This window comes from Phytophthora cinnamomi (assembly GCF_018691715.1).
Source record: "Phytophthora cinnamomi strain GKB4 chromosome Unknown Contig53, whole genome shotgun sequence".
In the NCBI taxonomy this organism is placed as follows: Eukaryota; Oomycota; class Peronosporomycetes; order Peronosporales; family Peronosporaceae; genus Phytophthora; species Phytophthora cinnamomi.
The window spans coordinates 3492326-3514617 of NW_027150986.1; the positions used below are offsets into that span (position 1 = coordinate 3492326).

Below are 22292 nucleotides of genomic sequence, written 5' to 3' on the forward strand. Positions count from 1 at the left end.
AGACCTTCCGCGAAAATATTGGACGCTTGCCTGCCTGATGCCACGAAATTACGGTCCAGTGCAACTGGTCGATAGCCCAATTCAGATAATCGTTGGAGTTGACAGGGTAGCTACTTCTCGGATTGGTGTCTCGGAGTTGATTCAGCTCGCCATTTTCGAGTTCCATTGCTCACATCTCCACCGCTGTTGACTAGAGTCATCCTGGCAACATGCACTTACTTTTCATAAGCTTACGCCGAAGTACGAACTCGAGCATTCGGAGCTGATCGTCATGTTACGATAGCTTCGAAGCTCGACGGATGAGAAGTTTTCCGCTTCAAGCACCGTTGCTACAGTCCGGCGCACGACCTCCAAAAATTAAGCCTCGCTACAGCATTTGTTGAAAGCATGGTTCATTACCTAGACGACTAGATACTACGATGAAGCTACTACCGTAGTGTTGATGTTCCTCTGCATCATACACACCTTCATCCTACACGTAGTGCACGACACGCGAGCCAACCCGTCGAGCGCCATCTTCATTAACAAGCAAAACTGATCACCGCACGACGCTGACGTACGACCCGATGGAGCGAGACTACGGCTCCGCCTAGTTCTTGGAGAAGATCTGGATGTTGGTAACAGTGAAGGAGGCGCTCGAGTCGCCCTTCTTCTGCTCCTCGAGGATGATGCGGAAGCTCTCGAAGAAGGGGAAACCCGAGGTGGCGTCGTGGCCGCCGGCCGTAGCACACTTGTCGGTGGCGTCCACGCCCCAGAACAGCTCAGCGTTGTTGTAGATCTTGGAGGTCACACCGCCGCTGCCGGTGCCGACGTCGTATGTGTCTTTGCCGCTGAGCTTGCCGCCCTTGGTGATGGTCGGGTTCTGGATGAGCTGGATGTACTGGCCCGTGCCGTCCGAACCCCACACGGCCGCGATCGAGTTCTTCTCGTCGTTGGAGAACTGCGCCGTGCAGCCGGAAGTCATCGGCTGCGTGTTTTGGTACCAGGAGCTCTTGGAGGGGCTGGCAGGACAGAAGCACGGACTGCCGTCAGCCGTGGCGGGGCCCATGTGCATCGTCAGCTGGCCGTAGCTCGACACGTCCGTGAAACCACCGAAGCCGGTGAAGTCGTACGCCGGGTTGTCGCTGGCGTCCTGCGTGAACATCTCGAACAGGTCGAGCTCGCCCCAGTATGGCCAGCCGTTGCCCGTGGCGAACTGATCCTCGAGCTTGGTGTTGAGCATCCAAATGTTGGTGTCGCTCGTGCTGGTGCGCTCCCACTCGATGTACACCACCTTCTCGCCGCTCCAGCCCTCGATGGTGCGGATCGGCTCCTTGCTGTTCGAAGGCGTCAGAGTGATGCCGCTGCTCGTCACCATGTCGGACGACACGGAGCCTCCGCTAGCGTACTGCCACTTGGACGCGTCCGTCCAGTCAAAGTCCACAATGCTGTAGGCCAGCGCCTCACCCGAAGAAGAGCTCTGCGTAGCCTGGGTCGACGTGGGCGTCGGCGTAGGCGTCGGAGTAGCCGACGAACCGTCCGTCGAGTCTGCAGAGAAATTACAACACCGACAACAACAACATGTACTTGTCAGCACCAGTAGATAGTAACTATCACCGCTGTAGCGCCACTTACAAAGCGACCACCCCTGACCCGCGGAGGCTTCACCCGCGACGGAGTCCGAGGCCGACCCCGATCGGTTGTACGAGCTGTGGGAGGTCACCGAGTCCTTGGCGGCCTGGACGGCACCCGCGTCGGAGTCCACCTGCGACTGCTGGCTGGTCTTGGTAGCGTCGTCTGAGGTGGACGGCGTAGTGTCCTTCTGCTTAATGGTATCAAATAACGAGGATTAAAAAAATGGTCCATCAAGACCTTTGGTGCCATCGCTATCAAAAGCTCCGCACCTGAGCGGATTCCATCTTGGCGGTCGAGGTCCCACCGCCCGAGACGGTGACCGAGACGCCGATGACGACCACAGCCAGGAAGGCCAGGCCGGCGTAAATGGGCTTCTTGCGGCGCTGCAGCCGCGCTTTGAGCGACTCCATGTCGTCCTTCTCGTCGTAAAGCGTGGTCACGTTCTCGTCCATGTTGCGCGTGGTGGTCGCGTGCGCGTAGTCGTCCAGTGCATTCGTCATTTTTGCTCAATGTTTTTTTTTCCTGTCCGAGAGCTTTTCGCTGTTTGGATTTAGGTGTTGGTGAGGTGGTGCCCTCGGTATCAAGACGTGAGTCTACAGCTCGATTCGAAGCCGCTCCGCTCGGGTCTTGATTGAAAATGGCGACTCCGACTACAGAGAGGCGGACCTTGATGTGCGAGGCAGATGGCTCCCGGAACAGACTTTTACTGGCGCCAGCAGGCCCAGTCGCGTTTGTGGCACCGGATCGACCGCTCGCGGCAGACAGCGGACAAGAAACACCGCAGAGACGTCCGCTTCAACGCCAAAATGGGGCTTTTGCACATCACCGGGCATTTCAATGCGCCGTTTTTGACCTATTTCACGGCATACTGAAAGCGAGAGAACGAGGTTCAGACCCGCGATCGCACGACACGTACGCCCAAATAAGTCCTGTGACAACGGATGCGTACCATGAACTTGCTAAGCTGTACGATACATGTTTACCTGTTATAATCGATGAGTACCACTTTGCCTTTTGGGACAAAATTACCACCTACCCATAAAAGTTCAGCGTGGAAAGGGCGCTTTTTGCAGGAGGCAATCAAGACGATGACATTCAGCCTGACGGTGTTCAGGGCGCCATATGCATATGGGGGTTCATCCTCGTGCGTGTATATATCTACGGCACAATGCCGTTGTTCTTCTATCGAGTGGCTCCGCGACACGTCGCGGTGACGCATTTGTCTCGCCACCAAGTGGCGGCACACGCGCGACGTCCGGTCTCTGAGCGTTACCAGCGAAGGTCAAGGCCTTGCTCGCCGAGTCTCTCGGGTCGTCCCGCCGTGCGGTCTTTGTCGGGCACGGCGGAAGAGTTTTGGTGTGTGTCCAGTCGCGTTGAAGTTGTGGTGTATACCAGTACAGTGTATCGCTGCGTCATGTGGTGTTTCCTTGACGTTTTGCGCAGCTACCGGGGGAGAGAGAACCCATGTTATCTCAGTTGAGGTTCATTGCGCGCTGGAGCCATTTGTCTCGCTTACGGCTGATGCGGTCGCAGCGTCGGTCGGCGCGAATGGTAGGCAGTGAGTTGTGCGGTATCCGACGTCGCGACCTTTTTTTCGTAGGCGCGCTATTTGGCGGCCACGCCATGCCGAGCTGCTACAGTACGGAAAGGATCGGAGCCTTCGCGCTGTCGTAGCGGAAGCGTGCATATCATCAGTGAGGTGAGTCAGGTCGGATCAACGATAAGGAGCGCAGCTCGTTCTGTCACTTCTGCTTGCGTGAATTGTGTCGGCGTTTTACTGTCCATCATGTTGGCCTTGGGAACGCTTCGACCCGAATTTGTTGCTTTTCCTTCGCAAAATGTCGATCAACTGCCAACCACAGTTTGTCTGTTGAAAACTGTTAGCGTCCCAACCAAAAATACATGCAGACCTTCATTTGAACCCTGCCATTAATTTTTTTTCTAACCACTAATCCGATATGACGAGCCGAGTCAACTCCGAGACGCACTTGGGATGTGAGCAAACCTCGCTACGCCAACGATTGAAGCGCCGGGTGTCTGCAGCATGGCATCGAAGCCAAATCGGGCATCGAAGTCAGTACTCCATTGAGCGGTTGATAGCTTTCCGTGACTACTACGAGCGAACTTCACTCGCTCGCGTTGTCGCCGTGTGCTTCTTCGCTCCAATCCCGGCGTTGCTTTCGGCTCTCGCGATTGACTGCATTCCACTGAAACCTCCGTCAAAGGGATGGCAGGCGAACTATGCGGTTTGGATTCGAATGTTTCTCGCAATGTCCACTGAAGCGCTCGGAGTGGTCTTCCAAGTGCGAGCAGTGATCGAACCAGGAACCATCTCAATTTATGGTGCTGTCAAAATTGCACTGGGCACAGGAATATTCAGCGTTCTGACTGCAGTTATGCTGGCCGCGGCGTGGAAGTTCCCGACTCCTTTCGGCTATGTACTGGTAGTCAGTCCATTTGTCATGTTCTTCTCGTTATTTACCATTTTTGTTGTTGGGTCGCGGGAATTGATTCAGTCTCCAGCGCTACGCAAGCAGTTCAAGGACCAGTTCATAATTATCGTCAGTCAGGGAGTCGTAGCAGTGTGTTACCCGATTTTCAGCGCTATCTTCACTCGGTTATCGGGGATTCAGCAGACGATATTCATTTTTGTTATGCCCATGATCAAGTTTTGCACTAAGCAGAACATCGCGAATGCAGCCAAGAGCTACCACGAATACGTCGGACCAGTCGTGGTGTTTTCGGTGGATCTGTTTAATGTCTACTATGTTGCTATTTGCATGCAGACATCCAAGTCCATCGTCACGACTTTGATCATCATGACGACCGACACCTTCCACGTCATTCTCGCTCTTCGAGCCATTTTTCACCGCAGAAACAGTGATCATGAACCGAATGGACCAGCTCCCGGACATTTCCTCCAGGATATACCTGAACTATTGCAAAGATTGTTTAACGACGGGACATCTACTCGTCGCACCCGGCACATTCGCTTGTTTGCACCCTTTCCACTCCCTCTTTCAAAGAACAGCACGGCATTCTTGGATGAGTTGGCGAAGTCGGGAACGTTTGCGAACGATAAAGCCACCAACCGCCGATGCTCATCCAGAGCTGCTATGAAACGCAAATCAGGGGTACCCAATCGAGTGTTTGACTCAAGCATACCAATACTGACAAGAACATCGTCTGTTAAACAGCACCAGATCGCCCCTGCTACTCCGGTCGAGCACGTGAAGCTTTCTACTGTTGAATCACCTTCCCCAAGCCCGCGAGATTTGAGCAAAACCACCGAAGATTCCATTTCAAATTATGACGAAGATGTCGCTCACGATGCACTTCAGACGCTTTTCCACTCCGAGTACATTCTCCTGGCCGAGTACATCGAGTTTATAGTTCCAATGCTGTACGCGCCGTACCTTGCAGTGCTGTTCCATCTACCGGTGGCAGCGTACTACCCTCACACAGCGTCAATTACTGAGCAGAAGTTGAAAACCACGGTGATAAACATCATGGTTTACGGCGTGATCGAGTTCGTCTCGTTTGGCGCTCTTCTCGTGCTCTTGAAACGCAAGTTCGGGTTTTCACCTCTGTACCAACTTGCATTTGTGTTGGAGACCCATGCTGCTGCATTACAAGGTCACCTCTTTGTGTGGACCATAACAATTTTGCATCTAACGCTGAAGCATTATGGTACGCTGTTACACAGGAATTGTGTGGTAAAATACAGTATCCATCTTAACATTGTGCTTGGTGCAGGTGTCGACTTCAATATTCTAGCGATGTGATCGTGTGAGTTTCTACCGTTGGTTTTCCGAGCCATAGTTGTCCAACACCCATGGGGTTTAACGCTTGATCCGCCAAACTGGTGTCGTCTTGCTTTCTTCTTGAATAGCAAATGGGAGTCGCGTACCAAACAAACAAGGAGCTCCACCTTCTTCCGAGCAGACACAATCACGCTGCAGACCTCGCCCCACCGCAAGCGGCTGAAGGACATGGCCAGCGTGACATCTCCGGCAGCACACGCGGCACAGTGGAGACACTCGGCACGTCTCGCATTGCACACAGATACCAAGCACACATGATGTCGTGGTCTGTGAACTCTTACACAGACACAAAGATACTAGGAAAGCAGTTGAGTGTGTTAATCAATCGTTTGCAACACGTCCAGTTCAAGAACTTTGTACCTTTGCTTCCGTGTTCCTCGTGGCTTACTGTGGTTACAACGCCTCCCAGCGGGAACTTCCTCCATCGGTCGACTTCACCCTCTGCATCAATACACATTGTCAATGTCAATTTGGCATCTTCATGACAAACTCACATGACGTACTGATGCGAAGTTGTGCCAAAGAGTGATGCGATCCAATCGATAGTTGTGTAATGAAGCTGCTGCTTGGGATAGCTCGAGGCAGGTCAACCTTCCAAGGCACATACGTTGTACGTCCATCGGCGCGACAGGTTTTCCCGTGCCGAGCGTCGCCCCATGTAAATACCTCGCCATCACCTGTGAGTGCAGCGGAGTAGAGCACCCCAGCTCCGATGTCCGCGACGTGAGTGTTGAGAAATTCATCCAGAAACGTAGGCATGTCGACGTGATCCGCGCTGGAAGCAATCCCTAACTGACCCAGCTGATTGCCTCCAAAAGCGTATAGGAACGTGTGAGCGCCAACGCAGCACAAAACCAGCGAATGATCAGCTCCAGCAGCAACCTTAGTCGCGCCCAACCCTCGGAAAAATGCGTTCTCACACGGCAGTAACTCATTGTTCGAACCTCCTAAGCCCAAACACCCGCGCTGCCCTCTCCCCCAGGCCATCACAACCGTTCGTTCTGTTGGTACAGCCTTCATGCTTTGCTTCGAAGGAGGAGGTTCCTGCTGATTGGATTGAGATCGTTCGTTCCTTGGGATAAACACACCTAGTACATGGCTCGTTCCAGTGGCAATGTCAATTGCGACGTAGTCTTTCAGAGATTTGATTCGAGCGGGAGTACTTGAATCGGCCACTTCGCCATTGCCAAGCTGACCGAAGCACCCTCGTCCCCAAGAAAAGACAGCTCCCATCGTCGAGATCGCGACTACAAAGTGATTTCCGGCAGAAACTTTGACGATAGAGTGCCCAGATAAGCCCTCCACCAGTCTAGGAGATCTTTCCACGATAACAATCTTAGCCTGCGGTTCTTCCTCTTCTTCTCCCTCCTCCTCCTCCTCGGCGTCATGATCATCATCCAGATTATCACCATCATCGTCGTTTATTTCTGCGTTGGTGTCACCAGCTATCGAGTCGAACGCAAGCTCTGGCTCCAGTTCCTCATCATGGCCTAGCTGGCCGAAAATCTGCGTTCCCCACGAGTACACACGTCCTTGATCTGCAGTGCAAACCCAGATAAGTTGGAGTAGTGCACAAGCTTCCAACATTCTCACCAAGTTAAGACTCACCATCGAGTGCGTACGCTGCAAGGTGACCAGCTTCCACTGCAACAATGGTTCCTCCGGTAGACGGCCCTTCGGCAGCCTCCATGGTGATCTCGACAGGTTTCCACATCTTGCAGCCGTCTTGCTTCATGAACAAGCGCCCCGACTGGAAAACGCGGTTGCCGTCTGCACTAGCAAGCCCCATAAAACCCTGAGCGAAGAAGAACCATGCACGGTAGGTGACATTCTGTGTTCCTACCTGTGAGAAAGAGGCTCAACCGATCCCCTGCCGATACAGCTCGAACGATATTACGGCGGAAAATCGCCAACCGCTTCATCTCAACGACATGTCGAGTGTTGTGATGTCCTAAAGCCCCATCAGTATATCCGTACCCCCACGAAAGAGGTCGAGTTTCTTGCGAAGCTCGTTGTGCTGCTTGAAACATGGTACTTGCAACGCGATACAACTCTCCGAGCGTCGTTCCTGGAAACCAAGCAGTGCTCGGACCAGGAGGTGGCAATCCGTCGGTCGGAGCAAGACCCTTGAACGATTCTCGCTCGAGAAATTTCGTCGTCTCATGGTACTTCGGTCGTCGCACGACCCGCTTCCTCGTAGGTTGCACCGGTGTCACTGAACGCTGCTCCGGCTGCACCACGACTACGTTTTGCTCGATAATTGGCGACTGCACCGGCGACGGCAGCGAAGTCTCTTGAGTCTTGGATACTGGAGCATGTAGCTTGTGCTTGGCTATCGGAGACGAAGCTTTAGTCGTAGCTCGAGGCATTGCAGCCGAGGATCACGCTGGACTCGTCGTGCCTTCCTCCGACCTTTCACCAGAGCGTCGCCGACACCAGCACCAAAGTTCAAGCGATCTCCATTCATGTCCTTATCGAGATATCCCTATTCCTTAGTCGTCAGCATTGGGGGCGCTTGGTTGGATCGGGGACAGCATTCGGTGCGGGATCTCGTATGTCGGAGACAACCCGCTTATTCTGCGCACGTCGCAGAGTAGAGTGAAGACTCCGAGCAGGCTGAAGAGCAGTTGAAATGCTCCGAAGGTGATCGCGCAGGTGCTCAACAGCAAGTAGTTGTCATGCGCGACTTGAAGCAGCTCGAGACGACACCAATCGCGCCCTGAAACGGGGCAGTGCGCTTCGGATGTCGTCAGCAGACACTCGCCAGGTCGGGTGGAGCAGTAGCTGCCCCCGACCGCGTTCACGTCCTCGACCTCTGTCTGCACAGCGGCGTTCCACGAAGCACTCCGGCTGAGGTACGTCTGGATGGTGCTGATCTGGTCGTACCCGCAGCACTTGAGCTCGTCCTGAATCTCGCGCCACGTTGAGCTGCTCTTCGTCACTTGGTCGTGCAGCTTCGAGATGACCTTCGTCTCCAGGACTGCGACCTGATCGCTCGAAAAGTCTTCGTTCTGTGCCAACTCGACGACGTGCGAGAGCGAGAGTGCCATGGCTCCAGCGACGACAACGACGATGGCTCCGATGATGCCTAGAAACACAAACTACAGGTCGGATCAAGTGGTTAGAACTCGCAAGTGGCTACGATCGAGAGCACTGCACAACGCACCACCCCAAGCGAGTAGTTGCGTCGGCCTTCCGTCACGATTTGTCGGTGGTGAAGCAGGCCATACAGGCCGCAGACACACGCAACAGTGATCGCCAGGCCCCCGTACGCAGCCAAGCTGAACGGCAGCACCGGTGCCAAATTCCCGCCGTCCGTGAAGTACATGAGATACAGCACGAGGCAGGCCAAGACAATCCCGAGCATTGTCGCCACGACGGTCCAGCAGTACAAGAACCACTCGACCAAACGTGCGCACGGGAAGCCAGCGGCAGCATCGCTCAGCTGAGTCAAGCGCGTCGCTCGAGGAGGTGGTTGCGTCGAGCGTGGCGGAGAGAGAACGCCTTGTGCTGGAGTTGGTCTCTTCAGACGAAGTTGGGGCAGTACCTGCCCCACGCCTTCCGCTCTATCGTTCGGAGCCGCCGCGGTCATATTCGCGATGTGATCTTCGCCTTTCGTAATGCGCGACTTGCGAGTTGTTGTAACTCAAGTGGGCAGTTTCTAGCTGCTCGACTGGACTTGTCTTCGCTCTTCCCCTGCAAGTCACACGTAGCTATTTTCGAGAATGAAAGCGGACAGTGTCAACTGGAGAACTTCATGAATAACAACAATCCTACATGGATGGATAGGTGACGACCACCCCAGGAAATCAACACCTAGCAGTACTCTAGCCTTCGGGTGATAGCGACGGCATGGTACGCTCCTGCTCCCATCAAAGCACACCCACAGTTAGCTCGAGGTAATGAAAGAAATATCACAAACACACTCGAAACATTGACGTACCGCAGGCGACCTGAGAGAACTCGAATTCAGCGAGAACGCAGATCCTTTTGACGCGCGCATCGTCGACGTCCAATTGGGCTCCGTTTCCTGCGGCCGGCGAGCCCCATAGGAAGAGGTGACCTTGATTCGTGCACACGGCCGACGTGAAGGTGCCGCATGCAACGCCACGGATCCCCGAGCTGGTCGGCACGCGAATCTTCTGCGGGGAGAGCACAACCATATCTGGAGCAGTGACGTAATCGACGCTCAACTGTCCCGCAGCAGCGTCACCCCATCCATACAGCACACCGTCACTGGTAGCAGCTATAGTGTGGTAGCTTCCGCATGCGATGGAGGTGACGACGGACGTCTCACTCGATTGGTTTTCTCCGTCGACCTCATCGACAGGATATCTAGCCCACGGACCTTCAAGACGTCGTGGTTCTAAGCAGTTGTCGCGGGTACCATGGCCTAGCGCTCCGGAGCTGCCAAACCCCCACGTGAACACGTCGCCCTCGTTGCTCAACGCGCACGAGTGGCATTCTCCAGCATCGATCGCCGCAATCCTGTAGTCTGCTAGGCCTTGTACAGCAAATGGCAGCTCCTCGTCCGTCTCAGCTCCGTTTCCAAGACGTCCACCGAATCCCGCTCCAAAGGCAAACACTCTACCTTTCCTTGTTAATGCCAGTGTGTGTTCTCGACCGCAAGCTACAGCAGCAATGTTCTGGAGATCGGTCACGCGAGTCGGGTATAAACTGCTGCCGGTCTCGCCTGTTCCAAGGCGTCCAGCTTCACCCCAACCAAATCCGAACAAATCACCACTCGCAGTTACCGCCATGGTGTGCTCGCGACCGCACGAGACGTCGACAACTCCACCAACGCTGACGCCCTCAGCTTGTATGAGGCTGGTAAAATAACCCACGGCGACCGGTTCCGTGCAAGCCTCCTGGTTGCCGTGACCTAGACGACCGCACTCGCCGTGACCAAAGGTATACAAGTGTCGATCATCCGTAATGAGTGCGGTGTGTCGATATCCACAAGCCACTTGTATCACTCGACGTAGCGGGGGAGGAAATGATGCAATACTGATCGACGACACATTGTCGGTTGTTGGTCGCAGCGATAAAGTCGCGGAGCGGCCCCCTTGGCTGATGTGAGCCTCTTCATCCAACGACAAGCCTAGCGGTGTGCCCCATGCTAAGGCTAGCCCTGGAATGGGTCCTTCGTCAACGACGTCTGCACGAACACTCGTCATTCGGCTAGAGATTTCGTCGTTGTTCACAAGCGCGTCTCCAGCAACGAGTAGTGAATTGTTCGCGAGCGGGGGCAGGAAAAAGCATTCGATGAACCACAACGCATCCCCTCGTGATGAATACATCGACGACGGCATTAATGTGTCTTCAGGGTTGAACCTGAAAGGCGCTTGGTATTTCTCAGTCCACGACACAGTCAAGTCCATAACCGAACCATTTTCCCAGGCGCTTGTTGGGCTTAGCGGGGCCGACGGCATACGCGATGCGAAACCCATCTCGCACAGCACCGCTCTCGCTGCTGCGACGGCTACTGGATCCCGTCTCATCGCCTCGATGCGACGGCAGTATGCATCGACGCTTGACATTACCGACATCCAAGACTTTCGAGACTGCTGGCGTTTGAATTTCTCTCGCAGTGAAAACAGCGCGTCCTCCTGTCGTTGATCTCCCAGTTCATTCTCATGTGACGAATACTGTATCGAGTATACGGGGTGGGATGAAGATCCCTTAGAGAATTGCGATGGGTTTGCTGGCCGATAGAAGAATCTCAGCCATTCTAGCAGCTCGTCACACTCCTCCATTGCCTTCGCCAGCTCTTCTCCCGAGCCCACTAGTTCAAGGCAGCGCAAGGCTAGCTTGTACTCGATAGGGAATAGCGCCTTGCTGGAGGCCATTCGCAAGTATGCGAAGCTGCAGTGCTCGCGGATTACAGCAGATATCTTGCTGTTGCCTGACGGGTGGTACGAAGGAGCTGCAGCAGCCCGCAGGGCCAAGCTCAGGTGCGCTCGTACCGCAGTCAAGTCTTGCCAGGCCTGAGTAGCTTTCTCTAGCCGAGTAAAGTGCGGTTGGTTCAAGCTTTGCCGAAATATCTGCGACAGCATCCGGTAGTATTGAGTCCACGTCGTCAGTTCTGTCCGCACTCCCAGCTTGCTCTTGTTGTTTGCTTGCTCTCCGCCGTTCAAGACAGGTAATTCGGGTTTCAACGCTTCGAACTGGACTCGGAAAAACTGTAAATTGCTCCACAGCAATCCTTCGTGAATTTTCATGGCGAGCTTGGGATCATCTTCTTCGTAGTTAAACGTCAGGTCGTCTTCGGTGCGCAGAAAGGGAACGGACACGAACCGATTCTCGTGCAGCTCTGGCAAAATCGACTTGGTTAAGCGAGCCTGGAAGACGTGCAGCAAACTGTTAAAAAGAATGGCTGGGTTCACCTTCAGCAAATCGCGATATTTATCCAAGCAAGAGCTTGAAGAATGCACGACTTGCTTTTGAGCCTTTGTATCCATCGCGAAACTGGACGAAAAAGCTCCCAGGGAATACATGATGGGGCCGTCGATGTCCCAAAACTGATCTCCGAAGCACTCCCGAATCGAGCATTGCCCATCGGGGAGATTCTTGTGGAATAGGCCGTGCATGATGGAGTCGATAAACTTGATCAGACGTGTTTTTCTCGATTTCCAGCGACTCGTCTTCCCTGTGTCTTCATTGAGCATGCGGTATCGGAACAAGTTCTTCGCCAATCGAGCCACAATTTCGCTTGCAACGAGAACTTGGACGCCTAGCTGGTCACGGCTGCTTAAATACTGGAACACCAGCGGCAAGAAACGCACGTTGACACCACCTTCTCGCATTGCCTGGCGCAAATGTAGCGTATCGATAACATACGTGCCGGAATTGGTGTCGGTTAACCCAGTTGCTCCTATCGTCTGCGCCATGGAACTAAGCGACGACATCCGCCGACGCAAAGGAGGCTGAGTAATTGGCTCGAATTCGGTGTGTTGGGAGCCTGAAGATGAGGATGAGGATGAGGAGAAGATGTCTTCAGGGCGAGGCATAGAAGTCATGGTGTTTGACCGAGTCAAGCGACCGCGGGATGTACTTCCTTGAGATTGGTTCCAAGTTGGCGCTCTCGGCCTCCCTGTCATGCCAAATCCAGTTGTTTTGGTTTCGACAGTGTCTCCGAGAGTGACGAGCTGCGCCGCAAATGCCTTGATGTGTTGGACGAACAGCTTCTTCACACCGTCTTCATACTCGTGTGCCACCTGCAACCCAGTGTCTACTGGACGGGATCGACCACTTTGGCTTCTGGCAAATGTCGGGCTTGACGCAGCAAGTGCAAAGATAGCGCTGTTCTTCTTGACACCCTGTAGCTTCCGAACAAGTGGATGGATATCCACATCATACTTCTTCACGAACGCTTCGGGCAAATCCAATAGTAATTTACTCTTTTCTGCATCCACGGTGACGACAATGTCGCCAGACAGCGGTTGGCTCGTTGAGTATCGACTGGTTTTCAGCAAGAATTCCTTCGCAGCCAAGTTCTCGACAGGGGAAGCTCCGTTGTCTAGTTGGTAGTACACGAGATCCAGATACGGGATCCAGTGGGGTTCTTTGTTCCGCACTAGCTCTTTCACATCAAGAGCAGACAGTAGCTCAACTCGCCGAGTGTCGTCACTCACTCCATGCACCGCTCGAATCAAAACACCGTGCACCATAGGTGAACGCAGCGAGTTCACCAGTACGTTGTCGTAACGCGGGTGTACTCTCACCAACGTTGGAGCTACATTACCAGGAAACTTTCGCACAACAAGCTCGGGTAGTTCCTCGTACGGGAAATACCGCAGCATCTTGGCTTCACGAAGCGCCACGCTCAATCCTGCAAGATCCCTATTGTCAATGGTCGAGAGCGTTGAGCGCTCGCTCCTGAGTGGTTCAGCAATAGCGACCACGCTTACACCTCGAATTGAAAATGCAGAGACAAGCGGGAAGGACGGCAGCTTCGTCAAGACCGCCCGCAGAGATCCAGGCAGCTTTCCATCTTCTGCTGTACTTTCGGAGAGGAAAAGCTCCATGAGCGAGCGAAACTTGGCGAATAGCGCTGTTTCTTTTGCCAGACGTTTGTGTCCTTGCCAACTTTTGGACGCGAACTCCAGGTGAACACCAGCGAGTTTCATCTCATCCACGTCGTCACGCTTCGTGTAGGCGCTTCCCGCACTAAGATCGTTGTCGTTGCCAGCATTTGACGTTGTCGTGGAAGAAAGAAACGAAGTTGACATCGATGACAACAAACTGGGATGGGGAGCCCCTGCACTCTGGGAAAACTCAGCCGCTCTCTGGTCGACACCACCATTCAGGGCATAATCACTTGCTGCCCGTTCAAACGATTCAATTCGAGCGATTCCAAGGGCATCTCGCTGCTGCACCGACGAAAAGAAAATCTCCGCCAGAATCTCGGTGAACATCTCGAACTGCAACCAAATCTAAATCCCGGCAAAAAGAACCAACACAATATTGCGTTAGGGTAACAAATAAAACAAAAAAGCTCAAGCCAATTCAAACGCGCCGTATGCAGTCGTTTCAGTCGTCTTTGTCGAGCAGTGATCGGCTCTCTATCATTCTTCAGCGAGCTGTCAACAGCAACCAGCACACCATCAAACATTTTCCCGGGTAGCAGCAACCCCAATCCAGAAAAGGCGAATTCCTCACCGCAGACAGAAATTCCATTCACTGAACCAGTCACGGTCCGCCATCGCGGGCACCAGCTCTCTTCTGTCACGCAGCTTGAGCGTCAACATCCGACGCAGGTTCGCCACCCACGCGCGTCGTCCAGCACTGTTTTCATCTGCGCCACCTCATTAGTCCACTCGATCCCTCACCTCCAAATATTTATTGTCACCGTACCGGCCGCCTCCATCATGCCACTGAGCCACACCCGCGCCTCCTCCAGCTTCGGGAATCCAATTGCGATCTGCGTCGGCCCATACTGCAGCTCGAAGCAGTAGTACCCGTTGGTCTGCGCGATCGTCGCCGCAAATGTCGCCTACAAGAATTTATTTTAAAAAAATATACAAAAATTAAACCTCTCCTCTACCGAGCGGTCACACACTCGAGACCAGGTGGCGGTCTCACCTTGACCAGGTCGATCTCCTTGGCCTTGCCCCTGTCATCACAGTAAAATAGAAAGGTAGAGGTTACTTACAATTAAAATATAAATAATATAAAATTTACAAATATTGCACCCGTCCGCTTTTTTCTTGTAGAGCAAAAATCCGTCGGCGGTCACCACCGCCGCTCTGCACCGCGAGAACGCATAAAACAGCATCGAATGTATTAGAACTCGGAGACTTCCACGAGCAGCGCTGCGGCCTCCAGCCCGACAGACCGACTGTGCCAGGCGCGTAGGAAGCCTGCGTTGCGCTTCCAGATGGTGCCGCGGAGGCGCGGGGGCGGCGCGTCCGCCATGGTAGAACGGGTAGGGCGAGGTAGAGTAGAAGAGTGATGCGCTATGTGGTGGGGTGTGGCGTTGTACGGGTACCAACAGCAGCCAATCAGAGACGTCGTTTCTTAGAGTCGGTAGCACTAGTCGCAGTGTCGAGACATGGCTACATTTTAATGATGATGCAGAAACAGATGGGATATTATGTAGCGTGGCTGTACGTGGCCCGTGATCACTTACAGCGAAGTGCATGTACTTAATTTATTTAATACTTGAGCTCTATACAGCGCTGCCCAACTGGGTGCTCTCAGCTTCACCTAGCAGCGCCTTGGTCGGACTTGGTCTTCTCCTGCTCCAGCTTGGTGCGGCAGCTGATCATTGGAGCGGGCTTGAGAGACGTTAACGACTACAGATAGCTTGTCCGCTCCTTCAGGGGCGAATAGCTGTCAAACAACTCCTCCAGCCCGTCATCGATCAGCAAGTGCTCCGTGCTGTCCACCAAGGCGATTGTACCCGGACGTGCGTCGAAGTTGTCGCGCACGTCAGACATGTAGAGCGCCGAAATGTGGGGGTACTGGGTGCACTGCGCCAGACGCAGTCATTGAAGTACTCGACACTGTTCTCGTCATTCACTGGCTCGTACCCCAGAGAGCAGCTTTTGACGCAAGCCTCGCTGCTACTGCATTGCCGTCACGTGGCGTCGCGGTCTGCTCGGCCTGGTTCACGTCGGAGAAGGCGAATTGGTTGACGCTAATTGAGTCGCCAAACCCCGATAGGAGGTTGGCGGGGTTACCGGGCCGGTAATACCGGCCCTGGCGGAAGCGATGGGTGCGGCCGCGACAATGATAGCGCCTGGAACCTTCATAGTCGACTTGGGGATGGGGTTATGCTGGTCTGCTGAACGAGGGAACGTTGCTGCTCCTTTTACGATCCAGGGTTGCATCGTACTTGACCTATCCAGGGCGTGCTCCATGCAGGAACTTGTGTTGATTAATTAACCCCTAAAGCGATTTGGCGCATTACGCTATAAAAGTGATCATAACGCTTCTAGTGTTGACATTGTCACGAGGCGATGCAGAATACAGCTCTGCGAACGATATGAGAATGCCAGTATGTGTGTATGTAGTACCATACCATGAATGGATTCGATGACTACACTGATTCAACTTTTGCTGGAAACGCTGTCATATCATTATCGCCTACATTACGGGGAGGCAAGATGTGTCACTGAAGTTGGGGGGGGGGATCTCCTTGTTGTCCCAATCACCGTTGTCCCGCGACTCACAATGCCGGCAAAATGCATAACTAAAAGATTTTTTCTTAGTTTGCTACACCTCGCAACTATGTAAACATGCTCTTTCATCGTATGGTGCTCTTCAACGGTAAGTCTCGCTCTTCTGCTATTAGAGCATCTCCACTGGTCTACGCTACACTCTGGTAACAACAAGTAGCTGCTCATTAGCCTGCTCTACGTACTGAGACCGCTCTAATCACCGCTGAGAACGCGCTGCTCCCGTCGGCGACCTTATCGATTTCGTTGTTGCGTCATCGTTGGTGTTTAACAAACAAAAAGCCAATTATCTTGAGTGTCCAGTACTTTAAGTAACTAGCATGCAGCAGGCAACTAGGCACAACCAATAATAATACTTAGTATGAATACATGCGAGCATCAGGTATAATATGTAGCCATTTCGGTGCTCGTTCACCCCTCTAAGTACGACACCAAAAAAGTGGTACGTCTCCCGTCCGCACTGACGCGGCATCCGCCTCCGATGGAGCCGCCGGCGCGTAGCAAGCGCAAGCCTTCGCCTTCAGGCGGCGGCGCGCCCGGGAGCAGCAAGCGGCAGCGTCGACAGCCCCGTCCTCCAGCTGCTCCAGCCTCCGCAGCAGCTGCGTCCTCCCCCGCGGCCGCGCACAAGCCGCGCCCCAAGCTCAAGACGCGGCGCGCGCCTCCCTCCTCCTCCTCCTCCTCCTCCTCCAAGCCCAGAGCCGCAGCAACAACAGCAACAACAGCGCCACCGCAGCAGCTGAAGCCCAAGCGAACGAGGCCCAAGGCCGTGGAGCAGCTCACGCTCTTCAGCCGCTACGCGGACCCGTCGGTCACGAGCCCCAAGCCGCAGCCGCCGTCGCGCCGCCCCCGCCGCCGGGAGGAGGAGGCCACTGCACCGGCTGCAGTGCCGCTGACAAGCACCGGAGGGGGCGAGGGCGTCGTGGACCTGGAGCAGGTGCCGCTCGTGGCCAGCCTCGAGACGGTGGAGGGCGACGACATCCTCCAGACGCTGCTGCGCGCCTCCACGCCGCGCGTCAAGCGCCGGTTCCCGTCGGAGGAGGCGCTGACGAGCAGCGAGAAGCGCGAGCGAGAGACGCTCAGACGCAGACGCATCAGGATCAGAAGTGAGTACTCGGCCATGAAGCAGGAGCAGCCCCGGGAAGAGGGCGGGGAGGAGTTCAAGACGCCCCCGCAGAGCCCCGAGCTCCAGAGGAACTTGTTTGAGGTGGTGGAGCAGGAGGAGGTGGAGATGCAGGTGCAGGTGGGGGTAGAGGATCGGGAGGAGGAGCGCGCGCAGCTGGAGGAGGAGGAGGCCGAGACGGACGAAGAGACCACGGAGAGCAAGATCCAGAGGCTCAGCAAGGTCATGCACATGAACTGGCGTCAGTTCTTCCTGTGGCTCATGTCGGGGGCGCTGCTGCTGTGTGCGATGGTGGTGGCAGCACCGCTTATCAAGAAGCTGCTGGAGCCGCCGCTGCCCTACTGCGATAGCGAGTGGATCGACGCCAACGACGGATCGTTCGTGCTTGCCGACCCAGCAGACCATTTTGATCGATCGAAGGCTCTGCAGCCGTTCATTAGCAGCACCGCGATGGCTGCGCGACCCATGTGCCAGCCCTGTCCTGTGTACGGCAACTGCCTGAATGGCTCTGTGATTTCCTGCGCGCCGCCGTACGTGCTGCAGTACGGGTTGTGTAAGGAGGATCCTGAAGTGCAACAAAGCCTCGATCAGCTTGCGCTTGGTATCCAGAAGTTCGTCGTTGAGAAGGCTGCGAAGAACGCGTGTGACAATGTGTCGTTGTGGAGCTACCTTACTTCAGACGGTGACACTGAGCCTTCGAATGGCCTGACAGCATCGATCGAGGTGCTGGTCTCGGATGTGCAGGTCTTCGTGACAAGAACAATCTCGTTCGGGAAGGCTGTGTCGATGCTGCCTCGCGAGTACGTGTTCAATCGTGCGCTAGACATGGCACTGCGCAACCTGAAGGATATCTTCGTGACTGAGGACCAGAGTCAGCTCGTTGTGGGTGGAGGCGTCGTGCCATGGTCATGTCGAGCCAAACACCAACTCTATTCGCACATCAAGCTTATTGCAGTGGCTGTTGCATTGGGCACAGCGCTAGTCTTCAGCTACCGGCAGTTCCTTCTGTACCGCACGGAGCGCCAACTCGTGGATCGATTCGTGAAGGAGGTGCGCTTCTTCCTCTTAGACCGGACGCGCAGGATTGATCGATTCTACCCAGTGGACCATTTGCGCGACGACTTGTTCGAGAAGCAATCTCTTCAAGACCGTACATGGCTCTGCAAGTCGGTCTGGCCGAAAGTCGCTGCAGTCGTGAACGATGATTCACGGATAACCACGCGTTTGATGAGGTATGTCCACCATGGCTGACAGGATGACGATGGTTACCGATTCGCTGACGTTCTATCCTGTTTTGTCTGTCGACACAGAGTTCGTGGTGAAGATTTGGTGGTGTGGGAATGGGCTTCATCAGCGTCACCATCTCACAGGCGACCAGCGGGTGGTCGAGGTCGGGGCCGGGGTCGAGGATCCCGTGCTCAATTGAGACAGCCGGCGTCATCTAACCACACTAGGCCTATTGTGCCAACGCCTGTGCGACGTCGTAGCAAGCCGAGTCGGATGAGTGTCCCTTGGTAGCGACTTGTCTTCCAACGAGTTGTGCCTTTGAGCAGCACAACCTCAACTAGTCGATGCTGCAGTTTTGCCTAACATCAACTCAATTTTGCCAGGAACTATCACGGCGATCGATACCCAGTCAGAGTATTGGTACAAGTCTATGGATTGAATCACATTACAGTGATCTGGAACAAAGCCAGACATCTACTTGGCAGCGCTTCCACGGCGCTTGGTGACAGCGGATGCAAGTTCCTTCAGGACCGTAACGGTGTCATCCCAGTTAATGCACGCGTCGGTAATGCTCTTACCGTAGACAAGCTTGGATGGGTCGTCCCCGAGGGACTGGTTACCCTCAACGATGTTGGACTCAACCATGACACCCAGCACGTTCGTGTATCCCTCCGCCACGATGCCTGCCAGGTAGTTGGCCACCTTCGGCTGGTTGGCGTGCAGCTTACGGGAGTTGCCGTGCGAGCAGTCCACCATGATCTTGGACGGCTGCTTGGCCTTCGTCAGCATATCGGCGGCCTCGTCGATGTACTTCTGCTCGTAGTTCGGTCCATTCGATCCGCCACGAAGAATCACGTGGCAGTCCTTGTTGCCCTTGGTGCGCACGATCGAGGCGAGGCCGTGCTCGTTCAGACCCAGGAAGTTGTGCGGCTGCGACGACGCCACTGCCGCGTCGACCGCCACCTTCGGGTTGCCGCCCGTGCCGTTCTTAAAGCCCACGGGCATCGACAAACCACTGGTGAGCTCACGGTGCAGCTGCGACTCCGTCGTGCGAGCTCCGATAGCTCCCCACGACACCAGGTCCGCCGTGAACTGCGGCGAGATGGTGTCCAGGAACTCGAGGCTCACGGGCAGTCCCAGCGCATTCACGTCCAGCAGCAGCTTGCGGGCGATGCGGATGCCCTTGTTGATCTTGAAGGACTGGTCCAGGTCCGGGTCGTTGATGAGCCCCTTCCAGCCGACGGTGGTGCGCGGCTTCTCGAAGTAGGTGCGCATGATGACTAGCAGCTCGCCCTTGAGCTCGTCGGCCAGCGCCTTCAGGCGCTTCGCGTAGTCCATCGCAGCCTCTACGTCATGGATGGAGCACGGGCCCACGACCACCACGAGGCGGTCGTCCTGGTCGTGCAAAATGCGCGACACGGCGGCGCGCGTGGCGTCCACCAGGTCGTGCACGTCGGGCGTCACGGGCAGCTCCTCCAGCACGCAGGCTGGGGGCACGAGCGGTTTGATGGCCAGGACGTTGCGGTCCTCCAGACGCTGGCGCTTAGCGGCGCGGTCGGTCTCAGAAGTGGGGCGAGACGGCATTATGGGGCGAAGTTGAAGTGGAGACTTGAGCTGTAGACGGAAAGTTCAGAAGTGAGGCAGAGGGCGGCGCCACCACCGGAACACGTCATTGAATAGTGCCCCCGGGGGATTAATATGTGAAGGTTTAATAATTAAACCTTAAAATTATTGTATCCCCGGGGCGATAATTTATATGGCTACATATCCGTGACAGTGGATGTATAAAGAACGTCTTCGTTGCTAGTAGTAGTACACTGGAGAGAACACTGCAGCTAGAAGATGTATCATGTTCCTGTAACTTAGCTAGGCAAAAACGTGGCGCAAGATTCCAATGTTTCATCGCACCCACCGATTGTGTGGTTCATAGGTGAGCGAGGTTCCTCGAGAAACCCGAAAAAAAGAGAAATTATCTAGTCGCCGCCTTGAAGTTGACTGTGGTGGTGCATGGGCACCAAGAACGACCACTTCATACCCAGAAGTGGTCGAGTAGTGCTACTCGCTGCAGCTGAGGTCAAGTGGAACAGGTGCGTCAAGAGGTGCCGAAATGAGACTCCACCGTTACGCTCGGCGCATTGTTATAGCACTCCTCAACTGGATACAGCTATCACGCGGAGGTGTCCATGACCCCACAAATCAATTCGCCGCAGACGCGATGACACAAACTGTCCACGTTATCAGCACGATGGTAGCCTCGCTCTTCATTGCTGTAGCCCTCGCTTGGTCCGTGACGACTATCGCAGAGAATTCAGGGGATCATTCTCACTCGCGCCCAGTGTTATTGTTTCTGGGGGACTCGCTCACGGAGAAGGGAACAGACCCCGCGACGCAAGGCTGGGTCACACTGTTGCAGTCGAGATACACGCGGTCAGCTGGCATCGTCGTGCGTGGACTCTCGGGTTACAACACCAAGTGGTTCGTCAAGGACGTGGTGCCTCTCGTCGATCGGGAAATTTGGACGAAAGCGTATGCCACCCCGTCGCTCGTCATAGTTTGGCTCGGGGCCAACGATGCTGCACTCTGGAACGGGAGCAACTCAGAGACTCACGTCCCTATTGGTGACTACAAAGAGAACCTGATCAAGATTATCAGCGGTTTGTGGGTAGCAGCGCCCACCGCACATTTCTTACTGATCACACCGCCGCACGTCAACGATTCCGCCAGAGTCGAGATCGCCAACGAACGCACGAACTCTAAGCGAGGCTTGGTAGATCGGTCCAACGCCATGACGAAGAAATATGCTCGTGCTTGCGTTGAAGCGTCCGAGACGCTTAATGTCACCGTATTGGACTTGAACTCGTACTTCAACGCCATGTCCGAGGCAGGACGGAACGCGCTGCTGGTGGATGGGCTGCACTTTAATCAGGACGGCAACAAGGTGGTGGATGAACAGCTCCGAAACAAGATCGCAGCAGAGTTTCCTGCTTTGGATAAGGCTCTTCAGGTTTGGCAGTTCCCACCAGCAAGCACATGGGTGTCAACTGATCCGTGGGTTGCTGATAGCAAGTCTCAGGTTGTAGAACTTGGCTAGTTTGGTGCGGTGCTGGGGTGACTGGAAAAGGTGTTAAACGGTAGAAGTTAGTTTGTACTTGGGGGGTTAAGTATACAAAATGACATAGAGATACGAAGGTCTTGAGCTCTCGTGCGCTACACTTTTATATTATTTCGAAGTAAAAAAAATGGATAAATCTCCAATTCAGCAATTTAACCTATGCGTGATTCTACTGTAGAATCTCAAACCGTTCGATTTTGCTTGAAAATCTGCCATGCAGGTTTTTGAGGATTAGTTTAACAGGAAGAAGCTTGACTTGGGGGAGGGCGTGCGAAACGAAGAGTGCCGCCCCCGCAGTTCAGACGGATGGAAGCTTCTAGGAGCTTCCACAGCCGCCCTACGTCTGCCGTATGTATTTTAACCTGGCTTCACTATACCTACCGTAAAGGTGAGTCATTCCTATATCTACCTCCTATTGGCTACCATTTCTACCAATCCGATACAATTAGTGCTTAATCGGCTACCAGTCTTTCACGTTCAAACCCGCATTGTTGGACTTTTATACCGTGACCTTGGGAAACGATCGTGCTCGTGCTTGATTCTTCATACACTAACGCCTCCGTACTCTAGTTCGACTAACTTGTATGAGCGGTTCTTATGCGGTAGTGTACTCCGCAACCACAGACTAACTAACTGTAAGTGCAGTTTGCACCACGTCCAGCACAAGCTGTCGGCTGGCGGCCCTGGCATCAAACCAAAATGCAAGTCGCTCG

At 54.4% G+C, this 22292-nt stretch overlaps 8 protein-coding genes across 9 annotated transcripts; 3 read left to right on the plus strand and 5 right to left on the minus strand.

Annotated features, from left to right (window-relative positions):
• Positions 1–589: 589 nt before the first annotated feature.
• Positions 590–2114, minus strand: IUM83_01007 (uncharacterized protein; the record flags this gene model as incomplete). Of its 2 annotated transcripts, none has more annotated exons than XM_067924834.1 (3): positions 590–1527; positions 1615–1801; positions 1884–2114. In XM_067924834.1, 3 exons carry the CDS (start codon positions 2112–2114, stop codon positions 590–592), a joined length of 1356 nt encoding a protein of 451 aa, XP_067789077.1. The 2 variants fall into 2 exon arrangements, with proteins under 2 accessions (XP_067789077.1, XP_067789076.1); XM_067924835.1 differs by having other exon boundaries at positions 1615–1804.
• A 1727-nt stretch (positions 2115–3841) lies between these two features.
• IUM83_01008 (uncharacterized protein) lies at positions 3842–5399 on the plus strand (the record flags this gene model as incomplete). Its single annotated transcript, XM_067924836.1, has 5 exons — positions 3842–3860; positions 3985–4196; positions 4284–4454; positions 4812–5304; positions 5371–5399. The coding sequence occupies 5 exons, from the start codon at positions 3842–3844 to the stop codon at positions 5397–5399; spliced, it is 924 nt and encodes a 307-aa protein (XP_067789233.1).
• A 57-nt stretch (positions 5400–5456) lies between these two features.
• Positions 5457–7360, minus strand: IUM83_01009 (E3 ubiquitin-protein ligase HERC2; the record flags this gene model as incomplete). Its single annotated transcript, XM_067924837.1, has 6 exons — positions 5457–5734; positions 5799–5879; positions 5942–6029; positions 6744–6976; positions 7047–7208; positions 7282–7360. The coding sequence occupies 6 exons, from the start codon at positions 7358–7360 to the stop codon at positions 5457–5459; spliced, it is 921 nt and encodes a 306-aa protein (XP_067789079.1).
• A 570-nt stretch (positions 7361–7930) lies between these two features.
• On the minus strand, positions 7931–9030 carry IUM83_01010 (putative transmembrane protein; the record flags this gene model as incomplete). The annotated part of the gene is made up of 2 exons (XM_067924838.1): positions 7931–8539; positions 8605–9030. The coding sequence occupies 2 exons, from the start codon at positions 9028–9030 to the stop codon at positions 7931–7933; spliced, it is 1035 nt and encodes a 344-aa protein (XP_067788541.1).
• Positions 9031–9254: 224 nt separating this feature from the next.
• Positions 9255–14855, minus strand: IUM83_01011 (regulator of chromosome condensation (RCC1)-like protein; the record flags this gene model as incomplete). The annotated part of the gene is made up of 10 exons (XM_067924839.1): positions 9255–9301; positions 9382–9631; positions 10982–12247; positions 12773–13873; positions 13957–14020; positions 14100–14235; positions 14295–14433; positions 14523–14553; positions 14633–14686; positions 14776–14855. The coding sequence occupies 10 exons, from the start codon at positions 14853–14855 to the stop codon at positions 9255–9257; spliced, it is 3168 nt and encodes a 1055-aa protein (XP_067789399.1).
• Positions 14856–16601: 1746 nt separating this feature from the next.
• IUM83_01012 (E3 ubiquitin-protein ligase) lies at positions 16602–18906 on the plus strand (the record flags this gene model as incomplete). The annotated part of the gene is made up of 4 exons (XM_067924840.1): positions 16602–18472; positions 18551–18630; positions 18746–18754; positions 18851–18906. The coding sequence occupies 4 exons, from the start codon at positions 16602–16604 to the stop codon at positions 18904–18906; spliced, it is 2016 nt and encodes a 671-aa protein (XP_067788762.1).
• A 35-nt stretch (positions 18907–18941) lies between these two features.
• IUM83_01013 (3-deoxy-7-phosphoheptulonate synthase) lies at positions 18942–20051 on the minus strand (the record flags this gene model as incomplete). Its single annotated transcript, XM_067924841.1, has 1 exon — positions 18942–20051. The coding sequence occupies one exon, from the start codon at positions 20049–20051 to the stop codon at positions 18942–18944; it is 1110 nt and encodes a 369-aa protein (XP_067788540.1).
• A 661-nt stretch (positions 20052–20712) lies between these two features.
• IUM83_01014 (GDSL esterase/lipase) lies at positions 20713–21558 on the plus strand (the record flags this gene model as incomplete). Its single annotated transcript, XM_067924842.1, has 1 exon — positions 20713–21558. One exon carries the CDS (start codon positions 20713–20715, stop codon positions 21556–21558), a length of 846 nt encoding a protein of 281 aa, XP_067789054.1.
• Positions 21559–22292: the final 734 nt, after the last annotated feature.